This window comes from Equus asinus, chromosome 12 (genome assembly GCF_041296235.1).
Source record: "Equus asinus isolate D_3611 breed Donkey chromosome 12, EquAss-T2T_v2, whole genome shotgun sequence".
In the NCBI taxonomy this organism is placed as follows: Eukaryota; Metazoa; Chordata; class Mammalia; order Perissodactyla; family Equidae; genus Equus; species Equus asinus.
Window position 1 is genome coordinate 22,032,395 of NC_091801.1, and position 14,679 is coordinate 22,047,073.

Below are 14,679 nucleotides of genomic sequence, written 5' to 3' on the forward strand. Positions count from 1 at the left end.
ACTTTAGAAGTCTTCCAGTCTATTTCTTTCTCATAGAGCAATTAGTCTATAACATGAATTATTTTTACTTTCTGAGCTTGTTTTCCAATTACCAGAAAGGCCACTTACTTATTCATTCATTCACATGTGTATCAATTGGATACAATATTATGCACGATATGTTAGATTTATAAAAATACTTAGGTTCCTTGCCCACTCCTTGTTCCAATATTTTCTGCAGGTTAGTATTCATGTCCAGAGTAACTTTAAGAGCAATGTACCATCCCTTCGTTTTAATAGCAAGGAAAGCAGAGTGAAAGTGAAAAAAAAAAGCCATTAAACAGCTCCATCATTTATCAAGCAGTTATTCTGTGTTAAGTTATGCTAAGTCAGTCACATACATTAGATAATATAATTCTTAAAAGCAATCTATGAGTCAGGTTTTTACAAACGAAGTCACTGTGGTACGAAGAAAGTAAATAAACGTCCCGAGTCTTCACAGCCAATATTTGGTGGAGGGGGATTTAAATCTGGGACCAGCTAACTGGAACCCTGACACTCTTAACTGTCACGTTGAGAAGTGGCTCAGGAAGGAGATTTATGACGACATAGTAGGGAAATTTTCGTGTATGACAATTCAAATGAAAGCAAGTTGTGGTTCTTTGCACATGAGTATTTGCATAAAAGTCCAAATAATAAAATTGTAGACCTGGAAAATTTACTTGGCTTTTAAAAAAATTTTTACAGGTGCTTTTGAGTTAATTTTAATTCCAAAATTAATCTCTATTCAAAAAATGCTAAATTAGCTAATACTTCTGCATTAAATCGATTTAAAACTGCTTGATTAAATTAATTTATTAGCCATAAGATAATAAAGATTTAAATAATTCTAGGGCAGAATCTCATTTTGGAATTCACAAGTAAGATTTTTAAATATTTGATGCAGGAGTAAACAGACAAGAGTAAATAGCTGATTCTAGAACAGTACTTTATGACTGCTAAATATGATTTCACGGCCCACACTCTGCTTCATTTTGTCTACAGGCAAAGAAACACAAAAGGTTCATTCAAACTCTATGACTAAACTACGTATGCCCTAATGTACATATCCCATCTTGTACTTTAGCTAAAATAAATTTTAATCAGTAAAAGAGTCCCATATGATAATGTTGCTTTTGCATTCTAACCATACAGAAATAGTAAATGGTACTTTATCAGGAGTGATGGCATCCCAAGGGGAATTATTGCTCTTTCATTTTGTGATTTGGGTGAACTTTTCTAATAGTCTTTGCAGCGATACCTCCTCAATTACAGTGGAAGGAGCCCAAGACATTATATTTCTTAGAAAAAAATAAGTTGAGGAGGAAGTCGGCTAGCGGTAGGTGCAGGCAGAGCAGCACACGCTATTTTATCATGTAAATCCCCGAGTTCAGATTGAGATAAGCAAGGCAGGAAGGCCAGTTTCTCTTGCTGAGCTATTGTTGACATGTTCTGAGATAAGAAATCACTGCCTAGTCCATCCGGTAAAGTAAAATCCCTTCATCCAATAACCTTTAATTCATTTATTACTTGTTCAATCAAGTATTAAGCTTCTTTAAAGGCCCATGCATACTGGGATAGACCTAGAATACAGCAACAGATAGGCATGGTCTGCCTACCAGGAGAACACTGTTGAATGAGGTGAGATGGGCCTGGAAGCAAGGAGGGCAACCGTGTAGAGAGGTAGAATAAAAGACTCAGCAGCATCTACAGGAGCAGAGAGAGAGAGGCACTTATCCTGGAGTGGGGAGGTCAGGGAAGGCTCTCAAAGGGGACCATTCTGTTGAAGGATTATTAAGAGTTTTCCAAGTGGGTAAGGCAAATAGGGGAATGTGTGAAAACTGAGGAGGCAGGATGTGACAGCACATGGCCTTTAGGAAACACAAATCATTCAGCATGGCTGATAGGCTAGAGGAGAGCAGGAAAGGCAAGACTACAGGACAGCTAAGTAAGAAGCAGTTTTCATAAGCTCTGACTTCCACCCTAAGGAGTTCCAAGTTTGCCTATAGGCATTGGAGAGCTTGTCCTGCATGGTCCTTTACCTTAACCATTTTCATTAAGGTGATTAATTCTTTAAATTCAACTGTGATAAACCCTGTTTACTGTCAGAAATGGGACTGGATTACAATTTGTGCTTTGGTGCTCCAAAACGTCTGTTACTTTGAAATGGATTAAATTTAATTGGCCTTACTGGTGACTGTTTCAGCCAATAAAAGAGGCCAATACTAAGAACACCACTGGCGAGTATGAGAGAAAATCTGCAGTCAAAGAGCTCTTTCCCTGATCAGAGAAAAGTCCATATGGATTTCCCATCCAGGTCTTCTCTCACTGCCATTGAAAAGTTGATGCCTTTGAGGCAGACTTTGATCAATGCGACCTATGTCATATTCATTCTCAGTCTTATTTAGGCATTTCTCCCAAACAGACAATTTATACCCATGTTAGAAGAAGAGGTAATCTGGAATTCTACACAGATACTGATATTCTATGACCAACTGAGGAGGTAGCGAAGGATCATTTCCAATATGAAAACTTATACTGACAATGGCACCATGTCATCTGGAACCTGGTGGTGGAAGCAAAGCACAGATCATGATAAAGCAACTTCATAAACCTAACAATAACAAAGGTGAGGTGGATACACATCCAGTCCTGCCTCTTCCTATCTGGGGTCCTTGGGAAAGTCATTTAACCTTTCCCTAAACCTTTCCTTGTCTGCCAAGTTAAGGATGCTAATACATACCCATAGGATATTTGTGAAGATTAAACCAAATGACATGTTTGGCATGGAGAGCTTTCCTGACAATTCATTATTTTTTTTTTTTTCCTTTTCCCCTTCCTGAAAGAAGGTCTTGAAAAAGATAGCAAATAAAACAATAGAGTTTTGGTTGGCATATGCATTAAAAGACAAAATTAAGACATGCGAAAACACGGATTGTTTGTCTTGTAGATGTTTTTCTTTGAAGGCTCTGAAAGACCTAAATCTGCCTCCTTCTACACACAGGAGGGAGAAGGGAGAGAAGGAAGTGAAGGAAAAGATGATACCAGAGAAAGAAGTGACACAAGTCCTATCATGAGTGGACTCTGAACTGGTATGAAACTAGATAAAAAACAGTGAATAAGTATTTATTGAGCACCCATTACATTCCATGCTCTCAAAGAACTCTTTGCCTAGTAGGGAAGATGTAAATGTGAACAAGTTATAAAACATGCTCAAGACACAGAGGCAAAGGAGCAGGGAGCGGTTAACTGTTAAAGTGCATGGAAGGAGGTGTGCATGAGGGACTGAGAAAATGATGCTAGAACTAGGGCACAAACACCAGCAGGGCTACAAGAGCGAGAGGCTGCAGAAGCAGGTGAGAGTAGAGGGTACATGACACTGAAATGCACAAACTCTGCTCTTTCCTTTCTCTAAAGTTGGTTCCTGCTGTCCCCAGACTCCTCCCCAGTGCTCTTCCCATTCCCCTTTCACTGTCATTCATCACCTGCAGAAAGTCCTCCTCACTCCTTGTATAATGAGTTCCTGGAGAGCAGGAACGCAGAATATACATTCTTTTCCATTTCCCCAGACCTAGCACAGTATAGTAGGTCCTCAGTAAATGCTTAATAAGTGAATGGGAACTAGTGCTATTAACATCCTTCCTGTGTGCACCACAGGGCTTCCTGCCCAGAACCCCATTCGGTCCCTTCTTCCCTAGTGAACTCACACTCACTCCACAGATCTCAGCTTTGCAACCACTCCTGCAGGGTCAGATGAATGTCCCCATTATATACTTCATGGCACAATGTGCTCCTTTGTCACACTTGTCACAGTTGCAACTTCACGTTTATCTGGATGATTATTTGATAAAGGCACATTTCCCCTCACTTAACTGTAAGGTAAGTACCCAGGAGGGCAGAGAATTTGCGTCTGTGTTTGCTTCCCAATGTGCCCCACACCTAACACAATGCCAGGTACATAGTATAAACCCAATAAATAGGGTTTGAATGAATAAGCAAATGAAAACTGGAAGGAAGGAAGTTAAGAAAGAAAGAAAGGAAGAAGGAAGAAAGGGAGCGCAGAAGATAGGAAGCAAGGAAGGATTGTGAGAACTGAGTTTGGTCAGGTGGGTCAGCCAAAAATATTAGATTTTATCCTGCTAAGAGTTAGTGAAGGGTTTTCAGCCAGCGATTTAGGAAAAGAACAAAGGGCACACTGGAAGGGAGGAAGGCCGAAAGCAAGCAAACTGTTCATATATGGGATATTGACAGCAGAAACTTCAACCAAGGCAGTCGTTTTGTGAAGAGCATGTAGAGCTAATATTTAGAGGGTAAAAGCAATAGGATTAGAGAATGTCACTAACGTACACCAACAGCCTCATCCCACAGAAGCCATTGGTTTCATAGCTATCTGGCATTTGGTGCTTCAGTAGAACACCAACATCGTAATATCAAAATTCCACAGTGAGTAAAGGTGCTCTGTGTTCATAGCAACAAATTGAGCACAGAATACAGCAATAGTTTGATATTATGCATATTAAAGCATCTTACGCTGCAAGTTCAACTCCATGAAAACCTCTTTCTAGTAGATTATACAGTGGCTTAGCAGAGGCTGTCTAACAGAGGAGAAAAGCCAACCCAGGGATTGTTTACTGAGAGACAGCAAATGCTCCTGCGCCCCGGGGCAGCCATTTTCAGTGCAGTCTGTGCTGTGGGCCAGTTCCCCTCACCACTGTGATATGGTGAAAGACACCAAAAAGCCAATTTTGAGATTCAAAATAGAGAATTGAGGCATTTCCAGAAAAAAAATTCTACATTGATTCTTTTTCATAGGTGTGATTGGATTAAATCAAAATGGAAAGATGACATTTTCAAGTCTACGGTTTTCTTCTAGTGAGGCAGTCATTGCATTGCAAGAAAATATTCACTAATCCTACTGAACAGTATATATTTATTCAGGCTCAATGAGCATTTTAGAGTATGTTACTCCTATTTCCAATTACTTATATATCCCTGTTATTTCTCACAACCTTCTTATAGTACATGTAGCCTAAAATATTGCCTTCTTTTTATAGAAAAGAAAACTAATTACTGTGAACTAATTACTAATTACTGTGAACTAAGTAATTACTAATTACTGTGAGCAACCTCCATTGGATTGTGGAGTACAGCATATACCTCATTAAATTATCCTACAGTGGAGGGTCTGCTGATCATGCTTGGCACAGTCAATGTATGGATTTATGTTTCAAATTTATTTTAACAAAATGGAGAAATGTTCAATGATATACAGTATGAAATACATTAAGGATGAGTACTAAACAACCTTCAGCACATGCATTTGTAATGTCTTAAATCAATTAATATTAAATTATAGTATTGTTATCAGTTAGGTAAACAGTTATGGCTAGGTAGCTTTGCTTTTTAGGGTTAGTGACATATGTCATAGAAATGGCAGTTAATGCATATTTGCATCTCATCATAACATCAAAACCACAATCAGTCCCCCTACTCTATCCAAACCTCATTTTAAATTTCCTTGTGAAACTTGAATTCAGTTGCACTGAGTGACACTATGCATGTCACACTTAACAGTCACATTGCTTTTCTCTCATTGTCGACATCCATTGAGCCTTCTTTTCTACAGATAATCATGTCTTAGAATTCAGTGCATGAAGGCTAGAACAGCAATACCACAATATATCAGAAGGAACTCTTAAATCATTTTATTTATCTTCTCCTAGCAATTTTGTAGTGTTTATATGAAGAGACATGGTCAAAATAAGACTTACCACCACGATATATCGAGGTCTGTACTGAATGGTTCCAAACAAACCCAATATGACGACTATTATATGTAGAAAGTTTCCAAGAATAGGCGCCCACTGGAAGCCAAGGAAGTCAAAGATCTGCCTCTCTAACGCTGAGAGCTATAACAAAGCAAGGAGAGTCCATTAGCTCCAATCCAAGCAGAATCACACCATTTTAATCTTCATTTCACAGCTAGAGAAGTCTGCGTATTCAACTTCAATCACACCTATGGACATCACATCACTAGAATAGTGATACCTATTTCGTGTACTGTTTTATGCAACTCTCTCAGAAAATACACTAAGATAACTTTCAGTATTATGACTTCAAGTATAAGTACATTTTAAATCTATCTGGAGAGCTAGAGATATACTCCTTAAGTCATTTTCTATGTTAACAATTCCAGGCAGGTATTTTATATCATATTTTATGATATTAATTTATCATTAGTTTTAATAAAATGATTGGCTTAGTATAATATTCTTGAAACAATAACTCCAGGCTTGCAATGCTAGAACTAGTATCATTTTGGGAAAAAAAATCCTCCTACCCATCCCTACCTGCCTGTGTGAAATATAAATTATCAAATCTTTGTGTTTTTTTTCTTTCGACTTTCATTGATGATAATGACTACCACTTTTTCAAAATGAAGCTTACCTATTTACTTACTCTGGGCTCAAGTCCCCAGTGTAAAGCTAGAGTTTAATAGTCCTTTTGAATCATATTTTATTGAGATCATATACCTACATGAAAATTCATCTTAGATTAGGTAAAATCCTTTCTGAATACTCAAATAAAAATTATGTGGCCATGACAATTTTAGACATGTCACGGTTTATTATATCTGCATTACATACAACATTTTTAAGCAATTCTAAAATGTATTAAAATATACAGTTAAAGCATTTATGATGAAACAGATGAATTTCATATAGTCCAGTGAATGCCAAGAATGCCATTATCATGCACAAATGATATTTATTGTATTTTATATCTATAAATTTTATAATTCCACCTTCTGTATTTGGACACTAATCTTACACATTTCAAGCATTTTTCTAGATTTACTTTGATAAAATAGTAATTCTAATAAAACAATCCAGTGATTAGCCATACTGATGGCACTAGAAACTGCAGATTTGAAATGAAAATGGTACCCTAGATATTTTTCTAGTTATGTGGCAGGTGTATGCCTGAATAGCTTTAATTTCCTTAGCCATAAAGAAATGTCCTCCATCCAAATTTACCTTGGTTAAGATTCACCTTCAGCAAGCTGTGGAGGAGAAGAGAAAGGAGCAAATGCTTAAAGACAACCACACCAGAACCACATTTCATGGGTATTTCCGATCATCAAGTGATTTGTCACCATCCCCTGCCTTCACAAGTGGGGAGATGCACAGAGATGGCTAAAACACAAAGTAATTGGAGCAAGGCATGCAGTAGAACCACGCTTCCATCCTCCCTCTCTGCTTGCGACTCATTAGTTCTCAGGAACCTTCCCCTAAAAATGCAGCATTTTATTTATTGGCCCATCAGTGATGTTTAAATATGCAGGCTTTTTTATGTCCAAGTAGGATGGATGTGCTCAGAAAAAAAAGAAACTCTAAGAGCAGCTGCAGGCAATTCATTCTAAAAAGCAACCCTATTTTAAAGCTGTCGCGCATCACAAAAACCTTTAAAGTGAACTTTTCAAACAGAGGAAAACCTATTTTTCTTTTCTGCCAGAAGATGCATGGATAGCATTCTCTTTTATGATGTTAAAGAAAACACACTTAATGAAAGAGAAGCAAACTAACATTACTTATTGGAAAATCTGCATGCGTTATTGAAGACACTATTTACTAATATTTATTCTCTGATAACTTACTAATAAATACATTTACAGTGGTTTGAAATAAGAGCATAAATAAAAGGCCTTAAAAAAAGACAGGAACGAGATCATATCAAGGATCAGGTGACAGTCAGAGATAACAACTACACAAACCATGAAAACTAGATTCTAGTACTGTCATTTAAAAAGTTAACTAACGATAACAACGAGCCCCTCAAAAATAAACAAAATACCGTTGAATTTTTTACTTAATTAGCTCATCTAATTTCCATGTTAAACTATTTAGTCATTTAGTTTACAGGCAAATATCTTCTCTCTAAATGTTATAATCTGTAGAGACACCACTTTTTGCCTTAGAGCTTGACATTAATAATAATGACCCAGAGCCACTCAATAAAATTAAATGATGCCCAGGTTGCTTTGTTAACTCAGAAAAAGTATGAATATTTTTTAGAAATATCTCTGTCGGAATGGTTCTCATCAACGGTGTGCTGAAGCTGCTGGCAGAGACCTGGGAGCGCGGATCGGGTGCATCTCTTTCCAACTCCATGGTCTGTGATCTCAAGTTCAAAACTTGACATTGGCCATTATATTTATAACACAGACATCAGAAAATGCTACAAATCAGTGTTTTGTTTATTTGTTAGGAGAGCCTATTGCTAAACATTAACCTGCACACCGCTGAATATGGCACCTAGAAAATAGCTGTATTCAGAATTCAGGAGAGCTCTGAAAGGAAGTGATCAAATGGGCAATGTAGCCTCGATAGCAGCCAGTCCAAATGAGAGCAGGGATGGAGGGCTCAGAGGACATCTGCAGAGATGCCACAGCAAAGAAGAGAATGATTGACACATCTGAAGGCCTTGAGCTTTTTTTTTTTTTTTTTAAAGATTGGCTCCTGGGCTAACAACTGTTGCCAATCTCTTTTTTCTTTTTCTGCTTTATCTCCCCGAACCCCCCCAGTACACAGTTGTATATCGTAGTTGCACATCCTTCTAGTTGTGGAATGTGGGACACTGCCTCAACGTGGCCTGACGAGCAGTGCCATGTCCACGCCCAGGATCCGAACCCTGTGCCGCCGCAGCAGAGCGCGCGAACTTAACCACTCGGCCACGGAGCCGGCCCCAGGCCTTGAGCTTTAAATAAAGGTAGGATTCAGGAAAATCTACAAGACACTCCAGAGAAAGTGAAACCATCAGTTTAAAATAGAACAGAAAGCAGTGACCTAAACAACAATGGAATCCTTTCTAAATGAAAGTAAAGTAGATAAAACTCCAGTAGCTATAAGACGAAAAAGAATATGTTTCTTTTTGAAACAAGTTGAAAAATAAAGGTAATCAGAATCTCAATAAAAAGGAGAGAAGGAAGGAAAAGAAGGAAGAAAGGAAGGAAGGGAGGAAGGAAGGGAGGAAGGAAGGAAGGAAGAAACAAAGGGCACCAAATCAGCAACGTGAGGAAAGCATGGTTCGAAAATACCAAGACAACTAAAATCAGGTGTGATTTTGAAAGTAAATATGGAGAAGGCATTGAAACAGTGTCCTTGAGTGTCACAGGGATGGCAACATTGGAACTACAGGAGAGAAATGTAACCCTAGATCATACTTGGGGCTGCATGAAAAATATTGCACACTCATAATGTAAATGTTGCTTATTGGATTGTCACTTTCAGAATCAAATTGCAGAAAGCATCAAAGTCCTCATTATGGTTATGGAACAAAATGTAAGTGTAATCTGACCATATAAAGTACATGTAACAGAGGTTGGGAGAGGCAGAATATTCTGTCAAAACACTGTGTGTGTGGCAAGGGGAAGAAGATGTGTTTGAAAATTCTTCCTGCAAGGTCAGGCATTTCCTTTATCAGGCTCCAAGATGAAAACATTTCCTATAAATCTATGAACCATTAACCACACCCCACATTAACCACACATACTCCCATAGCTCAAGAAGTGTCCCTTTTTCTTTATTTTATGTCCAAGCAATATACATAGAGACAAATAGGAGCACCTTTAAAATACAGGACAGGGGCTGGCCCGGTGGCGCGGTGGTTAAGTGCACTCATTCTTCTTTGGCGGCCTGGGATTCGCCAGTTCAGATCCCGGGTGCGGACATGGCATCACTTGTCCAGCCATGCTGAGGCAGGCATCCCACATATAAAGTGGAGGAAGATGGGCACGGATGTTAGCTCAGGGCCAGTCTTCCTCAGCAAAAAGAGGAGGATTGGCAGTAGTTAGCTCAGGGCTAATCTTTCTCAAAAAAAAAAAAATACAGGACACACTTGGCATTAAGAAAAATCCTCCTCCTCTGAGCATTCATGGTTCCACTTCACCTAGCTGCATGTGCACTAGTGTCACTCAGGCCACTGGAGGTGGTAGTGAAAACCAAGCAACAGGAAAAGGAGGTCATATATTAAACTTGATTTGATTTGATTCATTTCACTAAATGGCCAACTTTTCTATTGGTCCACTTACTATGTTTAATGCTTCATATGGTAGTTTACATAATTGCTCATAATTACTACTAATTGTAAAAATTAATTTACACTTAATTAAAGAGCAATAAAAACTCCATGTAACCACACATTTTCCCGGGCATTTACCTAGGCTGGATCCACACAGTAAGCTTCTACCCAAACAAAACCTGCGTAAGAATGTTCATTCTTACGGAGGGAGTACCCTGGGAGATTCAACTTCACAGTAAGAAACGTGAGCTGCCTTTTACTCCCATTCCCCTTGGACTTTCCCCTGCTCACTAGAGGCAGACACAATAAAAAGGATCAAAACAGGGCTCCTCATCTTGGCAGAATCATAAGAAAGCATTTGATCAAACCATCGTTTCATAAAGGACTGTGAAGTTAGAGCATATTGTATGACTTATTCTTCCGTATAACCTGTAGTCTAGGAATTCATGAGGTAAGTATTTCACAACCATGAAGGATCAAATCTTTCCTTGAAGTGGGAATTTAAAAGCTGTAATTAACATTCCCATTAGCTAAACTGATATATCCCAGGGCATTTCAAATAAGTTTTGGATTACTAGAGCAGGTTTCTTTATGTCTGGAAAGTCCATGGAGCCCTCAGCTCCACAACCATCATCCTTGCTTTCCTTGCTGTAAAATCTCATAGCAACTCAACTCCTAACAGACTTTTCATGCTTGACATTGATGATGTCCAACTTCTGTGTTCACAGACCTGGCTGAGGCCAGATTATGACCTTATATTTCAAGCTATAATTTGTAAATATTTTTTCATTGCTCTGAAAAAAAAGAAATGGATAATAGCATTTGCATCATGATCCTACTTCATAGAGGCATGCCACAAAGAGTCCTAATAACCTGGAGATTTATCACCATGTTAAAGCAGGTGCTATTTTGGAGAAGTTTCTATGTGTCTGTAGACAAGTAACCAAGTCTTAGGGTGTACACAGACTTCAATGGATCTGGGAATTCTAGATATGGACTATTCATTATTTGGTTCATCCAATACAGACAGAAATTGCATGGAGGGTTTCACAGTTTCTGAATGGCTTTGTATTATTTTTGGCAGACGTTAAGTGGGAAAGTCTATTCCAGTGAAACCAGAAGCCAATCATTTAGTGAAATGAACCAAATCAAATCAAGTTTAATATATGACCTTCTTTTCCTGTTGCTTGATCTTCACTACCACCTCCAGTGGCCTGAGTGACACTAGTGCACATGCAGCTAGGTGAGGTGGAACAAGAATGTTAAAGGATGAGGCTTTTTCTTAATGCCAAGTGTGATTGTCTAAGTTGTTCCTTGAATTAGCTGTAGGAGACATTGGTCTTCAGAATATCTGAAAAGGCTTCCTTAATTCTGTCCATACACTGTGAGTCCCTATATTTCAAGGAAGTGAAATGGGCATGTCCTACTCTTACAATCCAATAATGAAGACTTAAACTACTTGGTCAAGCAAATAATATTGGAAATCAGAAAACAGCTACATGTTGTGCTGTAAATCTACTTTTTGAAAAATAACGAACTGTGAGTAACATATCAAGGAACGTTTCCTGCTAAAAAAGGAACAGATATTACACTGCAAATTGACAGATTTATGGAGGCTGAGGAGCTGAAAAAGTGCATGTAAAGGGCATTTATGTATCACAAATTCACTCAGGAAAGTTCTGTAGTATATTTTCTACATTGACTCAGCACATCAACTAGTAGAGTGACAACTATTTCACCAAGTTCTCAATATGTCAGAGAATAAGAAAATGTATTTAAAAAGTGCTCTAAAGCCTGAAAGAACAGTAATACTATGAATGTGACAATATATATCACTGTAATTTTTCTGTATTAATCTAATCTGATGCTAACAAAATAGGATAAATGTTATTATCCCCACTGGATATATGAAGAAAGTCAGAACAATCAGCTAATTAGCATCAGAGATGAGACTGGCATCTTTATGTCCTGACCCTATATTCTTTCTTTCATATTACTCTGAAATCATGCAATAAAATGTACCTGTTTACTGAGGTTAAATTCTGAAATACGCTTTATCACAAGAGATAGAAATAACATAGGAAGCATAGTGCAGTGTTTCATGATTTAGTCCTCTTTCCTCCTCTCCACCCATCTCTACGTGGGGCAATCCCTCCCTCTGTCCTTCAGAAGCAGCAAGTTGCACCTTTCAGAAACTTACCAGTTGTGTTACCTTAGTCAAAGTTCAGTTTCTTCATCAAACGTAGATATAGTCATCTCACAGATAAATATTAGGATGTGTGTGTCAAGCACTTAGATGGCAATCAATAAGTGCCAACAGTTGTGTATTAGTGTCCTGTTGCTCTTCTAATGCTCTAACAAATTGCTACAAACTTACAGAAGTATACTATTTTCTGTAGTTCAGAAGTCCAAAATGGGTCTTGCTGTGCTAAAATCAAGGGCTGCAGGGCTGCATTCCTTTTGGGTCTCTAGAGGAATCTTTCCTTGACTTTTCCTAGAAGCTGCCCACATCCCTCTGCCCTCCTTCAACTTCATAGTCAGCAACAGTAGCTTGAATCTTCATGCTCCTATCACTCTAGTTCCCTCTCATTTACCTCCTTCTTCCATTTATAAAGACCTTTGTGATTACATTGGGTTTTCCTGGATAATCCAGGAAGATCTCTCCATTCTAACATTAGCTCCATACTTAATTCCATCTATGACCTTAATTTCCCTCTGCCAGGCCAGGAAGTGTATTGACAGGTTCCAGTGATTATGTGGAAATCTTTGGGGGCTAATATTCTTCCTACCACAAGTTGTCATTTCCTGCCCTCTTGATTTAGAGCTCTCTCAGGGATGGTACCCTGTCCTGTGGTGGAGATTTGTACATGTCTCAGCCAGGCCCTGACCAGTCCAGAAAGAGCCCACAGCCATCTGTAACCATATCTCAGCCGCAGAAAAATATCTGAGATAGTGTCAATATTTATTTCAGCTCCTGCTGTGACCAACCCCATTACTGAGGTGACCAGGACTTCTCTCAAACCTTCCTGCACCCATAGGAAGGTTTCTTTCCAGAAAAATTCATGGAAGTAGTATTATAACTCAAAGTCTGTGATATGGGTATTGGGATTTCGATGTAAATAAATATAGCTTTAACTCTACAAAAGTACCTATAAAGCTCTGTCAACAAGGCAGAATGGAAAGGAAAAGATAAATATTTCCAGTATATATACTAGGGTATTTATCACATATCCTAGTAATACCCTATTTGAAGTGAAAATATTATGAATAAGTCCTTATTTCTTTGCTTAAATAAAATCACTTTCATGTCAATAATGAGGAAAATCACTTGGGCTATGTCTAGAGAAACTTAATCATCAATAGCAATACTCAGCACTTACGCAGCAATTTTTATTTTCATGTCACTCTACTGATATTAACTAAATTCAAGATACTCTGACTTTTCCAAGAAGAACTCATTGAAAGAGAATTTGTAGTTGTTGGCCTCTCCAGAGTCCAGAATATGCTTTGGGTGGCAGGCATCACAAAATCACATGATACCAGATCACTTTAGGAAGTAAAATACCGTGTGTATGTATGTATGTATGTATGTATGTAAGTATGTATGCATGTGTATGTGTGCATAAAGTAATGATTAATGAATGTAATGTGGAAAGACTAGAGAGGCAAGCATAAAATAGTTTTAAAATGCTTTTAATTCAATCATTAGAATGTCATTAGTGATTTCTTTTTAGTTTCAGTTTTATGAACCTAAAACCTTTTATTTTTTCTCTTTTCTTAATTTATTCATTTTTTCAACGTGTACCATTTAACAATTGCTATGAGGTAGGCTCTGGGGGCACTAAGATAAATGGTAGAATTCTTGGTCTGAAGGAACTAGTCCATACTCTAGTGGGGAAGAAAGACATAGATCAAATAATTATAATAAAATATTACATATACTGTGGTACAGGAGTGTTCAAAGAGCTATAGCAGCACAGAGGAAAGTGTCTTAACCTCTGCCTGTCATGACTAGCATGTTTAAAAACCTTTACAAAAGATGTGGCTATTGAACGAGGTTCTCAAAGAAGGGTCAAAGGTTTTCAAGCAAAGAAGGGTTGGGGCAGAACTATTAAAGCAAAAGGCAGAGCAGAGCCCTTCAAAGTGTGAGGAAATGCCTCATGTGCGTCTGGGACAAATGCTTTAAATATATTCAATTTTAGTTCCACTGAATTTAAGCCCACTTTCAGGACTTTATCCTAATTGGACAACTGCAGAGGCAACACTGAGTAATGTTAGGCACATAGATTGTTGGGCCAAACTGGCTGGTTTCAAATCCTGGCTCTGCCACTTGCTAACACATGACCCTGGGCAATGGCCTTAAATTCTCTCTGCCTTGGCTCCTCATCTGTAAAATGACAGAACCTATTCTATTGTGTTGCTTTGCAGGCTAAATGAGTTAATATAAGGCACTTAAATCTGCACCTGACACACACATGCACATATATATACATATATATATATAACATATATACACACATACATATGCATGTTTGCTCTTACATAAGGATGTTCACAAAAATGATGTTCATAATGAGAAGC

General features: G+C 38.1%; 1 protein-coding gene across 2 annotated transcripts in view; it reads right to left on the reverse strand.

Moving 5' to 3' along the window:
- Nucleotides 1–14,679, reverse strand: part of NKAIN3 (sodium/potassium transporting ATPase interacting 3) — a 600,276-nt gene that overhangs the window by 283,009 nt on the left and 302,588 nt on the right. For both annotated transcript variants that reach the window (XM_044780225.2, XM_070481183.1), the window contains exon 2: nt 5,790–5,927. In XM_044780225.2, coding sequence (XP_044636160.1) covers nt 5,790–5,927 — 138 coding nt within the window. The remainder of the gene's footprint in view (nt 1–5,789; nt 5,928–14,679) is intronic.